Source organism: Kogia breviceps, chromosome 4, assembly GCF_026419965.1.
Source record: "Kogia breviceps isolate mKogBre1 chromosome 4, mKogBre1 haplotype 1, whole genome shotgun sequence".
In the NCBI taxonomy this organism is placed as follows: Eukaryota; Metazoa; Chordata; class Mammalia; order Artiodactyla; family Physeteridae; genus Kogia; species Kogia breviceps.
The window spans coordinates 62724382-62749521 of NC_081313.1; the positions used below are offsets into that span (position 1 = coordinate 62724382).

Genomic DNA, 25140 nt, shown 5'->3' on the forward strand with positions numbered 1-25140 from the left:
ATATTTTCCAATGAAATTTAGTTTTTGAGATTACAAAAATCCCTAATCACAGTTTTAAAGTAGTAGCTTTTGGAAACTCTGATAATAAACGAAGATATTAATCTATTAAATACAAATGGAATAAACCCATCCAGATTATGGTAAAATTGTAGTTATACTGATTTAAAGCAAAATCAACATACTAAGGAGTGATGATTCTGCACATATCCTTTAATGAATATCTGTTGGAAACACACGAAGTGGCAGAAAAAAATATCTCTTTAACAGAGTAAAAGATACATGCAGAACCCCCAAAATGCATAAATTCTAGCACCATAGAATGCATTATCTAAACATTAGAAGAATTTAAATATAATTGGTGCTCAAAACAGCCTATTTTCTATTAAGATAATCAAACTTTTGAAAATTTATCAGTACAAAAATAGCTTCACGAACTACTGCTGTATACACATATCTGCTTTCAACTCTCAAAAATAGGATAACAGCAGTTATTTATCAATATATCACTATATATCTGAGGATCATAAATTCACAATGAACAAAATAAAAAGTTTCAGTTTTCAGTATTACATTTCAGTATTACATTCTAACAGCACTGGGAAACTATAAAATTAACTATTTCCAAGAGAATTTTAGATAGTTTTAAATCTTTTTAAAAAAATCCTAGAATTTATTAAGAAATAACAAGTAAATTCCAGACAGCTGATGCTATGAAGCAAATCCCTCCTTGAATGAGAGCACAAAACTTTCCTCCATATGTATATAAATACTATCAAGCATATAGTAATTATTTTATTTAGTATACAGATGACCCTTGAACAACGCAGGGAGTTAGGGATGCCAACCCTCCGTGCAGACAAAAAGCCATGCATAACTTTACAGGCAGTCCTCTGTATCTGTGTTTCCACATCCAAGGATTCAACCAAGTGCGGATTCTGTAATACCGTAATATTTACTATTGAAAGAAATCCACTCATGAGTGGACCCTCGCAGTTCAAACCTGTGTTGTTCAAGGGTCAACCATATAGCTAATCTAAGACTACAGTCTCAAAGGATGCCCTGAACACTTCAGTGGGTCAGAGTGTACACCTGTTCAGTCCCAAAATGATATTATCATTTAGGTTACAAAAATATTTTTTAAGAAAAAATAGCAATTTAGATAAAATTTATTACCATTTCCCCAAAGAAATTAGTAAACATTTTCATCCTCATAATCTTCCTATTTTACACATCTCTAGACTTTTAAAAGCATTCAAATAAATATACTAAAAAAAGTGTTAATTTATCTAAACTTATTCAATGAGAATGTTTTTGCACAGTTTATAACAAGGACACAACACAGTACTATATAGCACTTGACTAAGCATTGAGCAGGCCACACATTTTAAAATTTAGTTCAGCAGTGTAAATTTTTAAAAAACAAAGAAAAGAGTAAATAAAGGTAACTCTATAATGCCAGTTGAGTTAGATGGAATATAAAAAGTTGTACTAGCTTAGTAAATAAGTTTTTTAAAAGTTCAAAAGTAATTTTAAAAAAGTATTTGTGGATGAAATTATATGTCTGGAATTTGCTTTAAAAATAATACAAACGTGGAAGAGTGGGTAGGATTAGAAACGAAACAAGCCTGGCCATTTTTTCCTAAATGTTGAAGCTGGGAGATATGCTCATGGGAGTTCACTATAGTATTATCCCTTTCAAATATACTTGAAAATATGTGTTTTTAAAGACTAACAAAAAAATATTCTTTTCTCTTTAAAGTTAAGTAATACTTCTTAAAAAATAAATAAAGTTTACAGAGAGTAAATAAACTATAAACACATTACTAGATTTTCAGGACCAAATGAAAATCAGGGTTTTCTTTTGGTATGTTAATTAATGAATTAATAAGATTTAGGTATAAAATTTAAATTTTAAGAAGAACACAAGCTGGCTTGCTAAGTAGCTATTACTACAATCAACTCAATCAACTTGACTGACTAGATCATTGTTCCCTATATCCTTCCATCTTTAAAAGAAAAAACAAAAACCACACAGATATTCTAGTGATTTTGCTCCTAATTTAGCAATAAAATGGTATCAACCAGAACAGAGGAATGTTGGCAAAGTATCTTTTTTCCTATTCATTCTTTTCTGTTGAAATAAGTACTAAGGAAGAAAGATAAAAATAAATAGTATAAGTAAGCCTTAAAAACATAGATTTTAAATGTTCTCTGCCATGGGAAAAAAGGATAGTGTATCAAGTTTAAACATTTGTGAGTTTCAGATTTGAATAGAAATTATTTTAATATTCTTTGTGTCTCTCATTAATGAAACACTGATCTTATTTCTATATAGTTCTCCCAAAACAGAAACAGTTATTAACTTCCTGACACAACAATGTGCTTGTTTTGCGGATTAGACTAAAATGCACTATTAACTAACTGGCAGTACATAGTAGGGTCAAAAGAGCTGAGCTGTGGTTCTAAAGCTGTTACTAATGAACTGTATGACCTAGGACAAATCACCTAACTTCTGGGATGTGTCAAAGGCCCATGCTTTCAAACTTTGATGTTTTACCCTATAATCCAGCCCACACTTAAATATGTATGTTACTGAAACACAATTTCATCTCTTAATGTGGGTTTTCTCCTGGTGTTTCTTATTTCATTATATATTTCATTTTTTCAGAATGCCATGAATAACCTAAGTTGATTTCAAACCACTATGGTTTGAAAAATCCTAGATTACACCATCTCTGAGGTCCCCTCTGTTATTTTGAGGTTCTAACATTAGCTGTAAAATACTCAATTTTCTATCTCAGGTAGAAATCTTAATTTCAATCAACTAACTAGGCGAATATTCATTGATACTGATTGATGTAAAAACAAGTTCATAGAATAAGTTTTCTAAAATCCTATGCTAAAGTGTTTTTTAAATAATAAGAAAACTGTTAAGAGTATATAATGCCTTTAACGTAATTAAAAGCTTAAATTGACCTATTAAATTTCATTTTCAGAACTCAAATATCTCTTTGGCTAATCTATATATTCCAGTAGTCAAAGAAGCTGTACCTTCACATCAAAGAAAGTAAACTCCTATTTGACTCCCCAAAACAGAGAAAATCAATAGATGACCAGTCACAGTTAATAACTCCAAACACTAAGGATTAGCAAAATAATAAACACTCAGAAAATTTTAGGTGCATAAAGTAAACTAGAAATAGCTTTTACAAATGAAAAATACAAAAGTTCTTATTTCATAATGCTACAGTATCCAATCCACATGTCTCATTTAAGTGTTAGCTAAAGAAATCAAGTTCATAACTATGTTCAGTGTAGTTACATCTATTTCTTAATTGGATGTGTTAAATATAATAGGAAATAAATTTTTGCTTCCCTCAACACAAATATTTTTAAAACTGTGAATGAATCACATTGCTCTTTAGTGGTAATTGCGTATTTTAAAACCAGTATGGTTTACAAATCATTGTAAACATATGGTCTTCAGATTGGAAGAACCAAAAATGTTCACGTGTTCAGTCATTTTTTATCTATAGAAAAGAGAATACACTTATACTGCAATAGTTAAAGCATTACCTCTATGAAAATTCTAAAATATGCCTAACTCCTTTATGCAAAATTATTAGCATTTTTAGGAACAAATTAGAATAGCCTCATAGTCAAAGAGTTTTTCCCCATTCATTCCTTAAAAAATCTTAACAAATTCCTTCTTCTTCCTCAGCCTGACTATGAGGTCTCTCAATGTTAGTCTCTAATAAGTTTAGTCCTGTGCCCCTAATATTCAACCAATAAAATCAAAATTAAAATTCTCATGAAAAAGAGAGTTTGGAATATCTCACTTCACAATTCTTCTGAATATGCTAAAGAATCTGATCTTTTTGAACGGTCCAAAGAGATGCACAACAAAGGAAAACTTTTTTCTGAATTTTAATTAAAATTATCTAGGTCAAAAGTTTCCAAAGAAGGATAAATATTAACTTTAAGACAATGACTGAGAGGTATTTGTTTACATTTTCATAGATCTCCTTACATCCTAAAAATACCACAATATGGCCAATAATTAATGTAACTGGTTTTGAACATATTTAGGATAAATTGCATCTTTTTAAAGTATCAAATTCTTTAAAATTCAGAAGCATGTGAAGATTTATCTCCTGTTAGTTGGTGTGCAAAAATGAACCTGACATTAACAGGTCCATGCTAGAAGTTACACCAATAACTTGTCTTCTTCTTTGAAATAATACAGTGAGATCACCTCTAAGACTGGCAAAGCTTAATTTCAGAATAGGAAACCGATTAAAAAAAATTTTATAACCCTCAAGAACATACATGAAAATGGAAACCAGGTGAACAAAGAGAGCCTTTTAGGGGCTGGGTTAAGAAATAAGTAGAAGAGATTGGCAATAATATGTTGTTTCACTGAAAAACAATTTGTACTATAATTAGCTCAGTAGCCCTTTTTCTACAAAGATAATGGAAATGTCCACTCCAGTCCATCTAGGCAACTATAAATTATTAAAACTTTTCTGAGGTTAACAGTTAAAAAAAAAGTCTGACCTGGAATTTTCACTCAGCGTTGTAACTTTGCAAGATTTATCTGAAACCAAGTAAGTTTCTACACATTTTACTTAATCATGATGGTTGAATTGAATCTGTACCTATGTGAAAATGGCAATGCATTCTGAGTTGGTTCAGGCCTTGGCTCTGAGTTCTGGGTCACATCAGGTGTTCTTTCATCATCTGTCCCATTGATACTTTCTGGTGTTAAAGGAGACTGAAGATCCCCTCCTGCTGATTCCTTTAAAAAAAAAAAAAAAAGGGAGTGGGGATAAAAAAGTGTTACACTTTTGTTAAAATACACAAGATCATCTAAAAGTTAAAACTGACTCTGGTGTATGCTTACTTATGAAATATAGTTATATTTCAATTGAAATTGGAGTCAAAGACATAAAAATGAAATTTGAAGGAGAAAAAATTTTAAAGCAAAGCAATGCACAAGAAAACTAACTGAAACAATACAATTAAAAAATGTAAACAACACAATTTAGAAATGTAGTTTCAAAGAACTGAAAATCTTTTAGGTTATATAGGCAATTAATTGGTTAAAATAAGATATTCAAATAATTACTTGAGAAGAAAAAGAAGATGGGACAAAAATGCAAAAAGATTTTTTTTTTTATTTGGGAGGGTAGGAAGAGAAAGGGAACGAAATCTTCAACAAGTCAATTTTTTTGATCTGCCATAGCTTTCAATTCCAAGAGTCAATTAGAAAAGTAATTGGAAATATTTCTATAACATATTATATATAATGTATTTCAGCTTTTCTTGCCTGCTACTCATAATGAAATTATTTCTCTTTGCAATATTTCCTGTCTTATTTCTATCAAGGTAAATTTAGTTTATCCCACTGGAAAATAGATGGGATTTAAAACAAAGGTCACTCTGACACCTACTCTTATGACTGCCATCATCAGATTATCTAAATTTGATATTAGAAGTCAGAATGAGGGGTCATTTGATAACCCTAGTAACCAGGGGAGGTCCTAGCACCAGATTGTTAAAGAGCAGCTTGACAGACCCCTTGCAATCTCTGACCAATAAAACTTCACAATAAAACATCAGTGTCCAATAGGGGAGTAGTTGGGGATAGTCATAATTCGTCAACTTGAAAGAATATAAGATTTCCTCAAATAAAAATAAGAAGAATATGTGTAATATAGGAAAATGCTTATGACTAGAAAAAAGAGGACAATATAAGGAGATATCTAGATTATGGTAATTTATATACTTTACATAAAAATTATTGCACGTGAAGAAGCACTAGAAAGAAATATGGAAAATATTGATATTAATGTGGTGAAACCAACTTCCTTTTCTGGGGCTTCTGGTTTTATATTGCTGTATGTGTTTTATTTTACATTTAAATATTTTAACTAATAGTACCATAGTGCTATAAATTATACAAGCTATCAAAGATCAAAAGACTACTTTCTTGATTCCACATCTTCACTTAACTATTTTTCAATTATTAATGGAAACTCTAGTTTGACCTTTAATTTCATTCTTTTAAAATCTTTCCTCTGAATCTACTGTTTCTATTAACTGATAGTCAGTGTATGAATAGTTTGTAGTATACTGTGAAAACATGAAATTTTGTTTTACAACAAAGTCAAATCCTACTGAGGGAATAGTATCCAAAATGACTATCTCTAGATCAATTATGGACCATGTCAATTAGCCTGAAAAAGTTTAAGCAGCCAGTAAGAGACCATGAGGTATTCATATGTGGTTTCAATAAATCAGGAAGATTTTTCTCCAAGAAAGGCCAAACTAAAATAATCAAGGTTGACTGCCCAATCAACTAAACAGTAAGTTGGCCAAGACCTAATTCAGTGGAAATGATAACAGAAAAAATTACCTTGTTAACCTGAAAGGGCATAACCAGTATTAGCAACTAAGGATTTGTTAGATTTGGTTGATAAGAGTGTGAGGGCCAAAAGTAGATTAGGATTAAAAGAAAGAGTCAGAGGAGCAGTAGTGTGATTTCTGGGGTGAAATAAGAAAGATTACGAGGCATGGTTGTTGGGGAGGCTAAAACTGTTGACGCTACTGAAGTAGACTCTTCTCAGAGACAAGCTAAGGAGAGAAGAAAGAAAGGGATAGAGGTTGCAACAATTCCAGCATCTCAACAGGGCAAGCTTTTCTTCTGAAAGCTCGAATATTAGCTATATTTAACAAAAAGCATATTGAAATTACCCTAGACACTATACCTAAGATGAAAACAAAAGCCCAAAGCATGTTTCATTTTTAAGGATGTTTAAAAAAAATTAACATTTGCTCAAGAGAACAAGAAATAGTTCCAACAGTACATAAGGGAAATGAAACTCCTTTGCCTTGTAACTACTCCAACTAGGTAGCCGCACAGGTAGCCAAGTGTTGTGTGAAACCTTCTAGAAATTTTACATATGCTAAAAATAGCACTGTGAAACTTGTTTTATTTAACATATTCCAAACATCTAGTTGTTTTTTAGTTTAAATTTTGTGTAATTTCCTTAACATTCCACTTTAGTTATTCCTTAAAAACCCTAACTTTCATAAAACCTACATTTTATATCTTTAAATCAAACATTAAATAAAAAGCATGGAGGTATATCTGTTAGACTACAAAATTTTGAGAAAGTAGGATAATTCCTCTTTAGAAACAGATTCCTAAACTAATATGGCTAGCCACTTCTATGGTAAATGTTTAAGGAAAAAATTATCAAATAATATATTCTTTGATCACAGTTGATAAAAAAATAAAAAGTGTAAAATATAAATAAAAACTGAGATTTAATCAACTTCTATCACCTCTCCATCTTATTTTGAGAAAATAAAACTCACATCTCACTGTTTCTGGGAAATTTCCCTCACACCCCACACCAAAGCAAATAATCTGAAAAAGAAAAATAACAGTCAAATTGAAAAAAAAGTTTGCATATTAAAATGTGACAGAGTATCAAGGAAGCCAAAACTAACACATGTGACCACACTATAAAAAAAGAACCTGAGCAATGATGTAAGATTCAGAAAGTGCTTAAGAATTCTCTCTACTCATTTATGAAGTGGCAAGAAAGCCCTCCTGCAAAAAGCAAGAAGCTCCAGAAATATCTTGAATCACAAGGAAAAGAAATGATGTTGGCCCTCACTCCAGGCCAGGCCTTCAGGGTGGTGTCACCAGCCTATTCACAGGTGTATGTGCCATAGAAGGAGGATGGGGTGTCAAGGATTAGCTCTACTTAAAGAAAAAAAACTCAGGAAATTGCAGATGATCAATTACTGGCATGATTTATGTAAGAAAGATTAATAATCAAAGAAAAGCCTTCAGCTTTAAATTAAAATACTGGTGAACAAATGAAACATAATATTATTGAATTTTAATTTATAAATGTAAAAGAATCTTTTTTTAAAAAAAAGTCTTTACATTAACTGACTTTTTAGATTAACTCATCAACTACTGGTTTTGATTCCAACAGATAAGAGGGCTTATGCTGTACAACCTCCTATCCTCCCAACCTGTCCCACTCCCTTTCCACCTGCTCTTCAACCTCATCAAGACTTACACCCTCTTGGCCCTCTGCTATTATGCTAGTTGTCAGGCTCAACCTGGCTTTATTTCTCTCCATACCCAGCCTGCAATAGAAAGTCAATCACCTTAATTATATTCTCAGTAGCATTATCCCAACTTCCGGGCTTCCTTACCTTCCACAACACCCATCTTGCCAATTTCTAATTCATATCGTCATTCCCTATTCTCATGTACCCAAGCTACCAAATGCTATGGGAGAAAATATGTTAAATATGCTGGTTAGTGTCATGAAAATAATTTTGAGCTCTGACTTCAATTATGCTCTTGAAGTGACTAGTATTCTTTAATTTTACTTATTCCCACTTGACTCTTCTTTTTCTTTACCTAACAGCAGTCTCAAACCTCTGTTCAAGCTTTCTCTTTCTTCAGTTGTCCTTTCTCTCAGAGAATGATCTAACTCTTCCTTCACAGAAAATATGGAAATAAATTGGCATAGACTTCCTCGATCTCCCACCTATCTTCATCTAAATCTGTTTTTATCCTTCCCTCCTGTCTCAAATCAAGTAGCTAATTTGTTTCCACCCTTCCCCCTCACATTACCCTCTTCTGCACAATGCTCCATCAATGATCCCTTCCTTCTCGTCTCTTTTTCCTTCTCTAACTCCTTCCATTTAAGAACACATTCCAGTTACCCCCACACATACATTCCAGAAAGAAAATTCTTAACTCCATATCCTCCTGAGATTATCACGCTAACCCTTTTTCTCCTCCTACAAGACAACCAAATATTTGTTACCTTATTCTTATTACTAAGCATTTTGGCCTCAAGAATAACCTAAAGTCACTATCTCCTTTCATTCTAGAAAGTGCTTCACATTGCCCTTCCTTCACCAACAGTTGCTGTATTTACAAGTGGACTCCACTTTGTTAGGTTGAAAGTCCTCTTAAAGTCTCAACCTAGTGGAACTCTGCTCCCTGCACTGCCAAGTCACTGTCTCCAACTTAAAATGCTCTTCTCTTGATTTCTGTGCTAACATTCTCTGCTGGTTCATTTCCTACTTCTGTGTTTTTCCCTATATCTCCCTCAAATTCCTTAAGTGACCATCTTTTTCTTTTTTAAATTAATTAATTTATTTTTATTTTTGGCTGTGTTGGGTCTTTGTTGGTACATGCGGGCTTTCTCTAGTTGCGGGGAGCGGGTGCTATTCTTCATTGTGGTGCACAGGCTTCTCATTGCAGTGGCTTCTCTTGTTGCGGAGCATGGGCTCTAGGTGCATGGGCTTCAGTAGTTGGGGCTCGCGGGCTCTCGAGTGCAGGCTCAGTAGTTGTGGCACATGGGCTTAGTTGCTCCATGGCATGTGGGATCCTCCCGGACCAGGGCTTGAACCAGTGTCCCCTGCACTGGCAAGCGGACTCTTAACCACTGTGCCACCAGGTAAGTCCCTTTAAGTGACAACCTTTAAATGACAATTTTTGACCCTTGTCTCTTTTGTCTTTCCATCCTATTTTTTTCTGGATGATATCATTCTCACCTATAGCTTTAACTATTACTCATTTGTTGATGATTCTTGAGACTTAGTTCCAATTCCAAATTTCTAACTACACACTATTCACCTGTATTTTCAATAGGAAAATACACCTGAATTTCAATAGGATTGAAATTCATTCTCTGAAGTAGATATCCTCCTTTGAAGTTCATGCTACAAACCAAGAATAGAAGTTTCAGAAACTTCTAACTTAATATCTTACTTTACCATTCTCTCTTGCCTTCACTATTTCCTCAATTCTTACATTTCCTCCAAGTTGTCAAGTTCACCATTATGTCTATTCCCTCCATCTCTATTCTCACTGTCAATAACTAGTAGGTAAACCCAATAGAGAAACAGATAAATACTCCATTGGGACAAGTAACAGGATTAAAGACACATATCTCCACTGCCCTTACTTTGGAGAGCAAAAAAAATATCCAGAGAACTCTACTGAACCTTTCCTGAAGTTGTAAAAGTTGTTCTTGTGGTATTTGATTCAGTAAAACCACACTTATCATATGATACTAAGAAGGCATCATATTAATGTATAGGCATTCACTAATTCTAATGGTATATTTGTGGGCTAGATATATAAATAATATAGTTTACGATAGTAACAGTTGGCTAATGCAGACCACTTTTCAAAAAATCCATTTATAGTAGGAAAATCTAAAACATTTGAGATTTACTGCACTTGAAATGTCCTTAGAAATGATATAGTTCAAAACTCTAACCTTACAGATTCAAGAACCATGGCCAAAGAGATCAACTGACTTTCATAGGATCAAATAGCTAGTCACAGAGAGCCTAATAATCACTTACAATAAACCAGTGCCATTGGGTAAATATAATTTATCGTTAAAATGAACATTTTAAAAATTATGGTATTTATAACAAAGCTAAATAAACTTTGTTTTTCTTTGAATACACACACCCACACACACATATAATCCATTTTTTCTATAAAGTGAATTCTAAAATATCTTGAGGAAGAGGTTTAGTCATACTAAATATAAATCAAGATAGCTACAATATATTTAATGCTATACAACCTGATATCTTAAATGGAAAAAAAAAGCCCATGACTTTTGTTTGGCTACAAACAAGTGATGGAGTAAATAGATTTTACTCAATTTAAAAGGCTTAGTCAACTGACAGCTAAAATTTATTTTTTTTCTAAACTCCAATGAAGAAAAATGTGGATTAAATGATCATATAGCCCCTTTTTCTTCAATGCATATTCTGAGGAAAGCACCTAACAAGTTAACTGAAATACGGTATTTTTAAAACTGTGAACTATGCAAGAAATTTCAAGTTTAAAGTCAATCATCTCTCTTGATTTTATATCAAATTGACTGTTTAAAATATGCTCATGGAAACATGAGAACATAAGATCTCCAACAGAGGAAAAGTTCTAAATTAATGTCTGTTATTTAAAGAGAGATGCGAAAGAAACTGACAACTAATATGTGATTCAAAGTATTCCTAGAGATGTTACCTTGATGAAGACAACATGAAGATTATCTGATATGACCACATATTTATATCAAGTATACAACCTTAGCTCAAGAGTCTAAGAGGAAATTGGCCAACTTTGTTCTAAATGCCAGACTCCTTTCATCACAAGCCTTTAGGGAGATGGAATGGTTTGTCTACAGCACTATTTCTCAAAGTCTGATTCCCCAGATCAACAGCAATCAGCATCTCTTGGAAACCTGTTAGAAATGTAAATTCTCTGGTCCCATCTCAGCCCTTCTAAATCAGAAATGCTAAGGTTGGGACCCAGCAATTTGTGTTTGAACAAGTCTTCCAGGGGCTTCTGATATAGGCTTTATTCAATTAAAGCATCTGTATTTTTCTAAACAACTTACGTCAGGGCTTTATAACATCATCTTCACCATTACAGCCACATTGGAAACTCAGCTGTTAACATTTATTAAGCCTTTACTATATGCTAAGCATTTTGTAATCCTTATTTAATTCTCACAATAACTTTGTAAGAAAATATAGTCCTTATTCCCATTTTATGGACTAAAGAAAATACTAACGTGCCTAAGTTCAGAAAACTAAAAAGGGTTAGAGCCCAGATCAAAGCCAAGCTCTAGAGTCTACATTATTGCCATTATTGTATGACAGTGTCAACATGACATTGCCATTGTCATACTTATTCCACCCAACAATCCTGTAAGGTAAGTAATGTAATACTCATGCTGCAGATGTATAAACAGACTTGGGTTAAGCAATTTTTCCAAGATCACATAGAGGCAGAAAAAGAATTTATGTCTAAGTTTGTTTGACTTGAAAATACATACGCCTAACTGGTCTGCTATACCACCTCGAATAAAAGCAAAAGCTATGACCAACTCAGTGTCTACTCTTATCAATTATCCCATTTAATCTCTCTACTCCCTTTGCTGAATTCCTGAGTAATATTCTAGTCTTCAGGCAGAGTGTTAATTTAGTAGATTGGGTTAAACCAGTGAGAATCAATCTGTGCTTTCTAGCTGAATAGAATCATAGCCAGAGGTCATACAATTCGAGTCAAAACAGAAATAGTAATGACCTCTGTAAGGGACTGTCATAAAAAAAAGAGAGGAAAGAGAAATGCAAATACTATTTTCCCCCTATTTCTCTGGCTCTGTAAATTAACAATCAGACTTCAAATATTTTAAAAAGATAAATTAAGGTCAGTATATTTTGGGTCTCAAATACTAATGAACTTAAGACATTTCTTTATTCTTTATATTTCACAGCACTTTCCAAATACAAACATCTCTGATATATTCCTTTGATGAAAGTAAAGGCTTAAAGACATTCCTTCCACCAAAGAGAAGCAGGTATCTTAGCAGCAACTTGTAACACTTTATGACCAATTAAACAAAAACAAGTTATGATTAGAGAAGCAGGAACTAAGTACAAGGGCAAAGTGTAAACCATTACAATTTTATTGGAGTTTTTTCAGTATTCTCTTATTGAATGTGTTATAGCATCCTCCTGTGACACTAGAATCATTCACCCAAGGAACTGGAGCTCCCAACGTGTACTGGTACTAAATTTTAAATAGGCTTTTATGCTTAAAAGCATCACTACATTATCACAGTACTTAGGGAGATAGATTCAAGGGAAGTTTCAAAATGATCATTCTTGTTATTCCAGGTCACTGCAAGTACGGAGGAGGGAGGTATCATGGAGCTTTGGCTTCAATCCAGAGTACACCTTTAGTCTATGAGGAAATATGTACTTTAAGCATACTCAACAGAACTCTTCTTTCCTCTGAAAATACTCAAAACTATTTATACCAGTAGGGTTTACCAAATAGAGTTGGGTGCCAGGGGTGGGGAGGAAGGTGAAGAGCAAAATATTTTCTAAAATGTTCCAATCATTTGGCTAGTCACAAAATTCCAAGGCAATTACTATTTACTCACTTAAGAAAGTGAGTAAATCAGCTACTGTAAATCAGCTACTACTGACATATTCCACAGAAACATTTGTAAAATCCAATCCTTCCTTTTATAAAATCTCCTAAGTAGACTTCAAAAACAATTACTCTAGAGAAGAACCCAGCACAAAGCTGAACCTTACTCTTAAGATAACAATTGAAATAAAGATTAACTTTAGAAAAGTCTATTATTAAAAAGCTGAAAATTATTGGCTTTCTATGAGTGATATTATTACATTAAAACCTTTGTGAAAGTACTGAAATGTAACTAATGAATTTTATTTGGAGATGTAATTAATTTCCAACTGAAGAAAGACTACAATGGACAAGTAATAGGTATTAACTCATTTGTTAAAGGAAAATGGGATGCTTTTTCTTTTCCTTTTTATTCATTTATTTTTTTATTGGAGTACAGTTGCTTTACAATATTGTGTTAGTTTCTACTGTACAGCAAAGTGAATCAGCTATACATATACATATATCCCCTTTTTGGGATTTCCTTCTCATTTAGGTCACCAAAGAGCATTGAGTAGAGTTTCCTGTGCTATACAGTAGCTTCTCATTAGTTATCTATTTTATACATGGTATCAATCCCAATCTCAAAAAAAGATACTTTTTTAAAACCTACAACCTTTGGGTCTCAGTGCTGAGATGTAAAATGTCCCAACTGTCAGATTTAAACACACCTTAAAATCAGGTAGAACAAACTATATTGTTTATATATTTTTATTTTCTGTATATTGTGACGTTTTGACATCTTAGAAAACCTTTCTGGCTAGCCAATTCTTAGAGATAGCAGGGGGCTAAGGTGGGAGCATGGCTTTGACATGCAAATTAACCACTCCAGGCCATACCTCCTCTATCTGGCCCCTCCATCCCAGGAGACAATATTCCTCTGCCTTAATCATCCAAGGGGCCCGGTACCAGGCAACTAGGAACTAACTCTATAATTTACAGCCCACTGAAATCAGGGCTGCACCTGACTGACCATCACAGAACACAGAATACAAACAATAGGGCAATCTATGTTTTTTATATACAACTGTTTTTAAGTTGTATGCACATTAAAAAACTGAGTTTTAATTACTAAACAGATTTTTCCCCCGAGATTCTTGTACACATTGGTATACAGGAAAAAAACCCTTTCTCCACTAGTACAGATTAACTGAAGGGTGCATTTCTATGTCTACTTTGGAATCCAATCACCTTAATTTTGCCATTATTTTCCTAAATTTATCTCTGGCATAAAGGATACCATCTAAAATGAACAAGGCTTATAAGAAAGAATAGAAATTAGATACCCACCTGTGAAGGTGTACTGGTAAGTTCCATCTTTTCTTGTGATTTCTCCTTGGCTAGTCGAGCAGCTTCTTTAAATTCCTGAAACTTTTCTGCAAACTGAATGCAGAAAGACCATATACATTAATCAAATAAAAATAGGTCTTAATGCCCACTTTTCTCCTATTTTTCTTCCATTTTATGGAATAACTGACTCTTACACAGAAACTTAGCCCTCATATCAATTACAGGCAAAACATGAAAATGACAGGAAAATAAACCTAATATCAAACATTTGCGCACTATAAAGTTCTCTGAGAAATCTCATTAAAAAAAAATCATGATAAAACTAAGTTAGAATTTGGTTTCAGCTAGCTTAGTTTTGTCTCTCCTTCGTTGTTCAGATATACTTTACTAAGACCAAGGTGTGGGGTACTGGTTGGGAGTGGAATCAGTAAAGATGGACATACTATACTTGTTTCTCATGGAGAAAACTAAATCGCTTAAGTGTCCACTCCTAATCATCTCTGTATCTGGAGTATGCTTTTAACTTTTACTAGAATATAAACTCTTGTATTATGTAAGGCATTTTATTTGCAGCAGTACAAACAGCAACGTTTACTACTGTCACTAACTGACATTACTAAAACTTCATTTCCAAAGATTCCTAAACAGCTAATGCACAACAGCAGAAAGGAAAAGCAAGACCCCACAAAGGTCTTTAAGATTGCTAACAACTTAAAAAAATTACTTTATATGAAATGCTAACTCTTAGGAACCCATGGTAATCAAATAAATGTCATGGCCACAAACAGTATCTATTTATGAACTGGAAGTGGAAACTAGTCTGTCACTGTTCTCAGAGAGAATAAGGCAAGGCTACAAAATAACCAAATTTAAAAAAATCTAAAATCTTTGTGCAACTCAAAACATCTGTTATAGCTAGCAATAAAAATATGAAATTATAGGTCCCTCTTCGAACTCCATAAGCCAACCCTGATTTCATTGCCATCTTGGGAAGGAAAGCTTTGGAAGGAAAGGCTCATGATACCCTGACCTGCCAATAGGGAGACGGAGGAGGGTCAAAATTAAAGTTGTCATTATTACAACTTTCCTTCTTAAACCTTGTTACCCCCACTTACAACCTGTAGATCAGGAAACTGAATCTGTATTATTATACTTATCTAATTAAAGAGACTATCTCATTACTGTAAAAAAAAAAAAAAAAAAAGGTCTGAATATAGAGCTAAAAAGGTCTCATTCACATTGTTGGAATTGAAATAAAAGCAAAACCATAATTAATTCCTCTTTATGTAATTTGAAATAATACACAAAGTTTTTCTTACACTATTTTGGCATTCCAAAGTAGTTAATGTTTAAAATTCTTCTCAACTTCATAAAGACCCATGCTGTTGCTAATTTTTATAGGTTTAGATTTCCATGATAACAAAATACAACTTGGTAAGCACTCTAACAATCCAAGCATAGTTGGAATTTTCCTCATACATCAACCTTAGGAGACCACAAATTTCTTTCAAGGCTGCTGCTCTCTCATATTTTGAGAGTACCTTGCCTAGAATTGCCTTCAGAGCCTTCTCCAAATTCTTACAATGTTTCATTTCATGTATGATTTTAGTGACAAAACAAGCCAGAATATTTACATGCTTGCTTCATTTATGTAAAAGATTATGTACTCCTTTGGGTCCCTTATAGTTTACAAAGTACCGACATTAATCTTCAAGGTAGCTTGGAAAATAAGTCATGATTTTGTGATCTTTGGACCAAAACATTCTGAAGAGACTAGTGAATAAACAAACTAGAGTTGGCTCCAGGAGCTACTGAGTTGTTTCCTAATGGTTAATCCACCCTCACAGTACAATACTAGAATTCGCTACCAGTCAGTTTGGTCAAAAGCATATGCTAACTTTAAAGAGGAAAAATAAAATTCTTTAACTATAAAAGCTATTCTCAGAAGATCAGATAAGAGGAGACAATATGATTGACAGAATTTAATAAACTATTTCTTTGCCACATTAGCTATCTGCCCAGTAACTTGAAAGATGTAGTAAAACAACAACAACAACTTAATATAGTCAAAATTACTTAGGCTCAAAAATCATTTCATGCAGGTTTGAGAAATTAATCCACAATTTAGTTCCTTTGTTGTCAAGAAATTCAGCAAGTATAATATAATTATAGTTTTAATGTTTTTGCTATAGGCTTTAATAGACAATTTCAAAAGAAAATTTCCAAAAAGGTTCTGAGTAACGGCAAAAATATTAGAATAAATGTGTAATTTCCTAAGGGGATCGTTTATGGAGGGACAATGCTTAACTCAATGCCTGTGTCCCTGCTATGTTGAAATACTTTAAGTCTAAAACTTATAACTTTACCACAGCTCAAGAAATATATTTAGAGAATATAATGGGTGTAAGAGAAACAAAATCAGGTAACACTTGTTTGTTTTAATCATCTTACAGAGAATGACTTATAATCAAGACAAAAGTTAAAATAGTTGTAAAATTGAGCTTTCAACTCTAATTTGTATCAAAAAGATAACAAAAGCACTTGAAAACAACAGTGTTAAGGAAAGTTTACAACTAAAACAAAAGGAAAGAAAGATTATTTTAACTACTGAACTATCTAATTATAACTTCAAGTCAATAAATATTCACAAAAGTGTAAGATTTTTTAAAAGAAGTAATTTTTAAGAATCTCAATGATTTCTATAAAGAACAGCTTAGGTTTCATTTCACTTAAGTATTAACGGTGTATATCTAACAAGAGCCTGATTACCCTGCACTTGAGCTATTTCAACTCTCAAGCCATCAGATCCTATGTATACCAAATCATACATAAAATATGGTTCAAATGTAGGGTTATTCTTTTAACTGAATGCTTCAAACAGAGAAGTTTTAAGCATAACTCTTTGTGTCTGGTGAGCATCAAATGTGAAGGGTAAAAGTGAGTAATCCTCATCTCCTTGATCATCTTGTTATCCTGAGATTGTTTCCTTTTCCTTATAAACTCTTTCTTTGTGACATCCACAAGAACTCAAGATGCTGCTGGTATGAACACTGCATGGCTTTTGTTTATATGCAGGAAAACTGTTTTATTTCCAGTATTCAGCCTGGTGATGCTCTGTATTTTATCAGCAGTTCTAGCCACAGTAATTTACTTGGTCAGTTCTGAGAACTCCTCGTGGTGTCTCTTAGATCTTACTCTGTGTTGCATCAGAGAGCTCAGAGTAACTCTCACCCAGACAAAGCACCACTTTCCTAAACAGTAACTTTTATGTGCCTGCTATTATGTCTGAAATATCACTATCAGCTTGAGTTTTCACAATTCAGAAGCGTTTGGTGTCTACCTATCTTACAGAACATCAACCAAGGGTGCTAACTCCTGAGCAAAGTCCATTCTGAAGTGATAATTCCCACATTTTATTTCCTATTATACCTAGTTGACCACAAAAACCCTCCTCAATCAATGGTGACTGTTTTTAATGTATACAATGTTTCCAACTGACAGTGGGATCCACTGATCTCTCATTTCTTGCTCTGCTGTCACTACAGTCGTTCTGAAAATATCAAAGAAATTTCTCCTACATTTTATACTCTCCATTTTCTGTTATATATTTAAGACGTCTGACTTGAAGATATAGATTTCCACTCAGATCTTATCATTTAACTTACTTTCGAAAGATGATGCTCAGAGGAGAACCCCAGTCCATAAACAGTGTTTGCCCTGCTATCAGCCCACTGGCCAAACTTCTGAGATGTTTTAGTAAATGTCATGTTTGGGGTGATAGTGCTGTTAATTATTGCCTGAAAAATAAAACAAGTATGAGTAACCAGCCAAAAATTCGCAAATAGGCATTTAAGCACAGGACTATTCAGATACATAAAAACTCAGGACTCCTATCGAGCCACAATGTTAAATATATAAAGAGAGTTAGAGAAACAGTTTTTAACATTATAAGTGACAGTGTGGCAATATGATAATAATAGAACTAGAAATATAATGGCACTCTATCAAAAATTTCAATACTTTACAAGCAAAATAAATTTTCCTGTGATACAAAAACTTTTAAAGAGTTTTTAATGTGGTCAGTGTCTTTTCTTTGAACATTTCAGATCAATATCTATGAATTTTGGATAATACTCACCAGAAGCAAGTAGGTTTTAATAGTTGTTTATTTAAAAGTAAGGTCACCCTCTCCAAAGAATCTTTCAAAAATGAAGGCAGCAATAGAACAAATTTTCTATTTGATCACTATTTTCTAAAATCCATCAACAAGAATTTTCTTAAAGCCAACTTACTTGAAATATACTGCGATACAGAAAAGACTTTCAATCCTTTAGTAAGTTTTCCTTTACTCAAGAGGAAAACAAACCCTTAAATATATACTTTGCTTCTTTACATATAAAGTGGTATAAAATCATGGTAATGAGAATCACTATCACTTCTGTTTACAACATAGTTTCTTAGAAAACTAGTCTTTTAAGTACTTTATTAAATATTAACTTTGCTGATCACTTTAATAAACTTCAACTACTCTTTAACACATTAATTTCAGTTCATTCATCCCCTCTGCCAGTACTGTTAAGGTGTAGAATCAGTTTTAGTTAAGTAGTCTAATGACTCTGTAACTGAGATTGAGATTACAAAGTGATCCCAGTAATAATAAAAATAGATACATTATCAAATCCATAAGCAGTTATTTGGTGAACTATTAAATGTGGAATAAGAATCAAGTATTCCAGAACAAAGCTACATCTGTACACCACATGAACAACCGTACAAACATAAATATTTATGAGCTATGCAGGTATGGATGAAGTTATAATGAATGCATGACATTTGTCCTACTAAAGTAGACAGTAAGAGAGTGGTGGCTTGCCTTCTCTCACAGACAGTAGACATGTTATCTGTTGTTACATGAGAGCCCTTATTCTCTATAAGTATTTTCACCTCTGACAAAATTTATACACTAATATACTGCCTTACCCTTTGGTTCAAAAGCTGATTTTCCTGGCACGTCATTTTAGATCCTGTAAATTGTAGCTAACAACTGCTCTAACATGCAGGGTTGTCATCAAATGAAAGACTGAGTGAGAAAGAATATACTAACGAATGGCAAGGACTCGTTTGGATATGCAACTTTTCGCGTGTGCAAGTACCTACTAAATGCCAAGAACAACTCTAGGAACTTGAGATACAACAGTGAGAAGCAACGTAATTGTGGATTACATTCTAGAGCAAGAAGAGTCAGTCATTGAACAAGTAAACAAGTAGCTGACCAATGAAATTTTCAGAGAGTGGTAAGTGCTGTGAAGACCATAGACCCCAGGATGGGATCAAGACTGAGAGGCAGGGGCTTCCCTGGTGGTGCAGTGGTTGAGAGTCCACCTGCCGTTGCAGGGAACACGGGTTCGTGCCCCGGTCCGGGAGGATCCCGCATGCCCCGGAGCGGCTGGGCCCGAGAGCCATGGCCACTGAGCCTGCGCCTACGGAGCCTGTGCTCCGCAACGGGAGAGGCCACGACAGTGAGAGGCCCGCGTACCGCAAAAAAAAAAAAAAAAAAAAGACTGAGAGGCAGGAAGGCAAGGGCTGGCCAGCACTTTAGATTTGGTGGTCCTTGAGTGTTCCCTGAGGAGGGTACATGTACATGTGAGCTGGGATCTGAGTGTTTCCAAGGAGAGATGGGCATCTTACAGCCGACCCTAATAACTCTCACATAGTGAAGTGACCACAGGCTTTATAAGGCATGTAAGAGGTGTGACTCATGAGCTGCTGGTCACTGACCTTCTGGTTTGGCTATTTCAGACTAACTTCTTTCTGCTTTTATGTTTAAGAGTTCCACTTTAATCTCCATTCTGAACCTTTCCTTGCCTCCATATGACTTGTTTTGGGATTCTTTAATCAGTGAATAAAACTTTAAAATAATAGATGATTCTGCACTTAAAATTATTTATTAGAATTCTTAAAATAGAATGCTACTATAAAACCATTTTAAAAAATTTTTAGTTCTGTAAAATAAATAAGTCTCTCAATCCCATAGTTCTTGTCTTTTCAAGGAAAAGAAGTAGAAATGCTGTGTCATTACCAACCATATAGTGCCCTGATCCTGGCCCTTGGCCATACTGATGTCTCTGCAGCAGGATTAGAAAACCTTCAAGCAAACTTGACATGCACAGAAAACGCCTTAAGTGAGAACAAATGGATGTTTTCTAATCAGGGGCACCTAAGATTTTCCCAACTCATCATGTTGTGCAGAAATAGAAGTGAGGGTGGGGAAAAGAAACTCACCCATTTAGCTGCATCAAATAAACCACTACTGCTTACCAAAAAAACTACTCCTGCAGGAAACTGCAATAGGTAATAGCATCAGTTTAGAAAACTAACTAGAAAATGGAAAATGTGATAGAAAATATAACCCCAGTACAGAGAGTAGATTTTATTAAAAGAAACAAAAAAACTTTTTCACAAGAGTTATATAAGAGCCTAATAATTACAAGCTACAAAGTATATTCAAAAATGGAAATGACAGGGCTTCCCTGGTGGCGCAGTGGTTGAGAGTCTGCCTGCCGGTGCAGGGAGCACGGGTTCGTGCCCCGGTCCGGGAGGATCCCACGTGCCGCGGAGCGGCTGGGCCCGTGAGCCATGGCCGCTGGGCCTGCGCGTCCGGAGCCTGTGCTCCGCAACGGGAGTGGCCACAACAGTGAGAGGCCCGCGTACAGCAAAAAAAAAAAAAAAAAAAAAAAAAAAAAAAAAAAAAAAAAAATGGAAATGACAGAAGCAATAGTTCATACTGCTTCAGGAGAAGAACACATGAGGATTATTTAATCACAATGGACTTGGGCCTACTTTACTTTTATATATCATTTAACTGCCCTCTCTAATAAAACCACATCTTATCCATGGTTTGGGCCAAGAGCGAAATACAAATTACAGAGAATTGAAGGTTCAAGTCAGGGAAAAGAAATAAATTAACACTCTAGGGTCTGAGATTATAATAATTAATATCTGTTAATGTCACTAAACAGTTACAAAATGTGGCAAAATTATTCTTCATTAAATAAAGCTTCAGAGAAATTAACTATTGCTATTTCCCAAGTCCTATAAATCCTGAGTAAAAATGAAAAGAGGATCAATTATTCAAATAAATACATGTTAGTCACTTATGTACAAGACAAGGTGCAAATAGCCCCTGGGGTCCTATAATCCAGTTAAGGAGATAGGAATGAGCACATAGAAAAAACAGACTGAAAGTTCACCATTAAATTAAATTATTTTTTATTCCCCCAAACCACTTGGCAATAAATAATTAAAAGCTGAATAATATTAATAATAACAATAGCAGTAAGTGTTTGTATAGTGATTACTATACACGCTTTAACTGCTTTTGCCTAAATTATTTAATTTTCACAATAATCCCACGGTGTAGTGATGTAGTTATTTATATTAGTTCTTTTTTACAGATAAGAAAACTGAGACATGAAGACATTAAATATCTTGCTCTAGGTCACATGGCTAGTAAGTATTAAAGTAAAAATTCAAACCAGATCGTCCAGCTTCAGAGTCTGTGGTCTTAACTCTACACTGAACTGTGAAAATTTCCTAGGAATTATCTACATGTATTATTCAAAATTCATTGAGGAAAAAAATGGAACTTCCCCCCTATTGAAGGGTATACTCCATCAGGCACTGAGGTAACCAAGTGCTTTGTAGATACTAACTCAATCCTTACAGCTACTACTGAGGTGAGAACAATGAAGCTCAGAGAAGTAAACACATAATTTGCCCCAAATCAAACACTACATAGGTGGTAGAATTGAGATAGAAACCCAGGCAGTCCATGCTCGTAAACATTTTACTATCTGCCTCTCCTAACAAATAAAAACAGGTCTTGTCCATATGCTTCTCTTCTGAATAATAGATGTCAGCTTTATTATTGAATACTGAACTTAATATTGAAAGACTTCCTATGATTTAGGGATTTTGAACTACCTACTAGACTATAGAAGTATATCTGAAAAGAAGTCAGTTCCTCACTAGATTACATGCTCCAAGAGTAGAAACTGTGTCCATTCTGTTGAAAACTATATTCCTAGCACCTAACACAGTGCCTGACACAACAGATATGCAATGAATATTTATCAATTAAACTGACTTCAAATTTGTAGAATATTTTGGCATGTAACTCAATATATATATAAGGTGGTTAATCCAAGTAATTTAGGGGATGAAAAAGTTGCTACCCTAAAAATGATCAATTTTGTTTTTTAAAAGGTAAGTTTTTAAAGCTCAAAAGAAAATATTTTATTTTAATGAAGATAAAATCTTCTGAATAAAACTGAAGTGTATACTATATAAAGCAAAACAGCAAGGTTATTTAATGTAAATGTAACTTACCTTTGAGCCATCTAAACTGATTATCCTATACACGTTTCTTGTGCTGTCATAGAAATAAGACACAGTAACTGCATGCTTGCTGGTGGGTACCCAGTTCTTCTTTGTGTTTGGGTCGATCTGGAAGACATGAGCTCGAGTGCTGAAGATGGGTTGTTCCCTGTAGGGGAGAAAACAAAATGACAGGATGAAAACAGCCACTTTTATTCCACTGGACAATAGAACATGAAAACTGTATGATTCCACTTACCCAAAAATTCCCACATCCTTGAAAATAAGAGAAACTTTCTTTTAAATTTGAATACTCAGTATTTTAAGCTTCTTTGAAACAATTACAGTCAATCCTTATTATTTGAACATTCTGTGTCTGTGATTTTGCCTACTCAGTAAAATGCATTTGTAACCCCAAAATCCATACTTGAGGTACTTCCTTGGTCTTTTCCAGTGACCTGACATGTACCTTTCCACCTGAGGTTGATCAAGGTAGCACTCTGCCTTCTTGTTTCAGCTCTCATACTATAAACAAGTGTCCTTTTTGCAATCTGTTTAGCACCATGAAGTCTGCATTTTTGTGCTTTTTGTTGGTGCTTTCACTGTTTCAGATGGCCCCCAAGCACAGTGCTGAGTGCTGTCTGTTCCTAGACGTAAGCAGACTGTGATGTGCCTCATGAAGAAAAAATGTTACATAAGTTTTGTTCAGGCATGAGTTACAGTGCTTTTAGCCATGAGTTCAATGGTAATGAATCAACAATATATATTAAATAGGGTGTCTTTAGATAGAAACATACATCAAACAAGGTTATTATTGATTGGATGATGAAAACGTTGTGACCAGAGGCTCACAGGAATCTAACCCTGTGTTTCCCTCTGGATAATGGTTCAACACTCATTAATTCAGTGTTTGTGGTGCCTTTATAGAACAAAACCACTGCAAATAATTAGAACTGATGATATGCTGTTTAAATACAAGTATCTTATATGTGACTCTCACTAAGTTAAAAGTTTTTACCCATTTAAAACTACATTATTCTGGTAACAGGTAAAGAATTTACTGGGAAAGTTTACTTTCAATATAATCTTTACTATACTGAAAAATATAAGGAAAACAAAGTAGCCCACCATCACAGTATCTTTTACTTAGATCAAGTAAGGCCTTAAAGATAAATAGAGGTTTTTAAAATTATAATTTCAAGAACCAAAACTTATCAAAACTATATATTCAAAATATGATCATTACAGATTTCTTTTACAGTCTGAAAAAACAAGCATGAGATGATCTGTATGTGACAGAAGCATTATAAGGCAAAATTTTCCAAGTTCTCAGTAAGAATTCTCTTGTAAAGAGCATTTACCAAAAATTTTTTTGTAGTCCAAATGTTTCTTTCATAAAGCAGCTTAAGGTCCTAAAGAGACTTTTAACTGGTATTATATATATTATGTTAAAATTAAGTAAGTTTAAATTTTTTAATTTTAAAGAATTAAAATTTTTTTCCAATTTTAAATTTAAAGAAGGGAAAAGAGAGTATGGAAAAGAATGAAATTAGAAAACAGGCAAGGCAAATCTTGGTCTTTGGCAAAATGATTCTTCAGATTAATAATAATGGGCTGGGTGTCACATATGTCTCCTATGATTTACTTTAGCCCTTAGAGAGCTATTAGGAAAGGGAGGTACCTTCCCTGTATGTAACTGGGCTCTTCCCAGTTTCATTTCTGGAAATCACCATAACAACTGTTCTTATTAAAGAATCACTTTTGAAAGGAAGTGAGTGATACATTTTTATGCCCCTCCCTAAAAAATGAAGCAGAAAGTCATCACTTCTGGCTTAACTGCCATTATACATGGGTTCATTCAGCAAATAATTATTAATAATCTGGCAAGGCGCTATGTCAGGATGCAGAATTCTTCCAAATTAGGAGTAGGCCCTATTCATTCCCTTTCCCCATCCTCAATCCTTGACATTCACAGTAAGGCTGGTACTACATTTGGGTTATCGTCCAAAAGCCCTGCAACCTCTGCTTTTCTTTTTTTTTCACCTTTTAATTAAAGTTCAGTGACTGCAGCTAGTTCCAATTCACAGGGAAATTCATTCACACAAAATTCTATTTTTTAAGACACATAAGGAAGGGAAGTGGGCCATTCTTGTCTCTATTGACTTGATAATATTTTTTTCACTTGACAAGGGATAAATTTCTAGATAGTGTAGGCTGATAATTATAAGAATGTGTTCTAATAAATGTATTTTCCAAAAAAGTAAAACTGTTAAGACAATGATATTGCTTTTGCAAGCCTTATATGACCAATCATCAAATCCTTATTCAATGGAAATGCGATGTTTTGAGTCCAATAAATACTTTCCACAACATATTAATTCACACAGTGTAATTAATGTGCACAATTATTCCACACAATTTCA

General features: G+C 33.9%; 1 protein-coding gene across 14 annotated transcripts in view; it reads right to left on the reverse strand.

Annotated features, from left to right (window-relative positions):
- The window catches only part of HOMER1 (homer scaffold protein 1), a 129812-nt gene that overhangs the window by 60648 nt on the left and 44024 nt on the right, over positions 1–25140 (reverse strand). For all 14 annotated transcript variants that reach the window (XM_059060677.2, XM_067031212.1, XM_067031211.1 and 11 more), the window contains 4 exons: positions 22730–22886; positions 18007–18138; positions 14342–14434; positions 4659–4798 (listed from right to left, as the gene is read on the reverse strand). In XM_059060677.2, coding sequence (XP_058916660.1) covers positions 4659–4798; positions 14342–14434; positions 18007–18138; positions 22730–22886 — 522 coding nt within the window. The remainder of the gene's footprint in view (positions 1–4658; positions 4799–14341; positions 14435–18006; positions 18139–22729; positions 22887–25140) is intronic.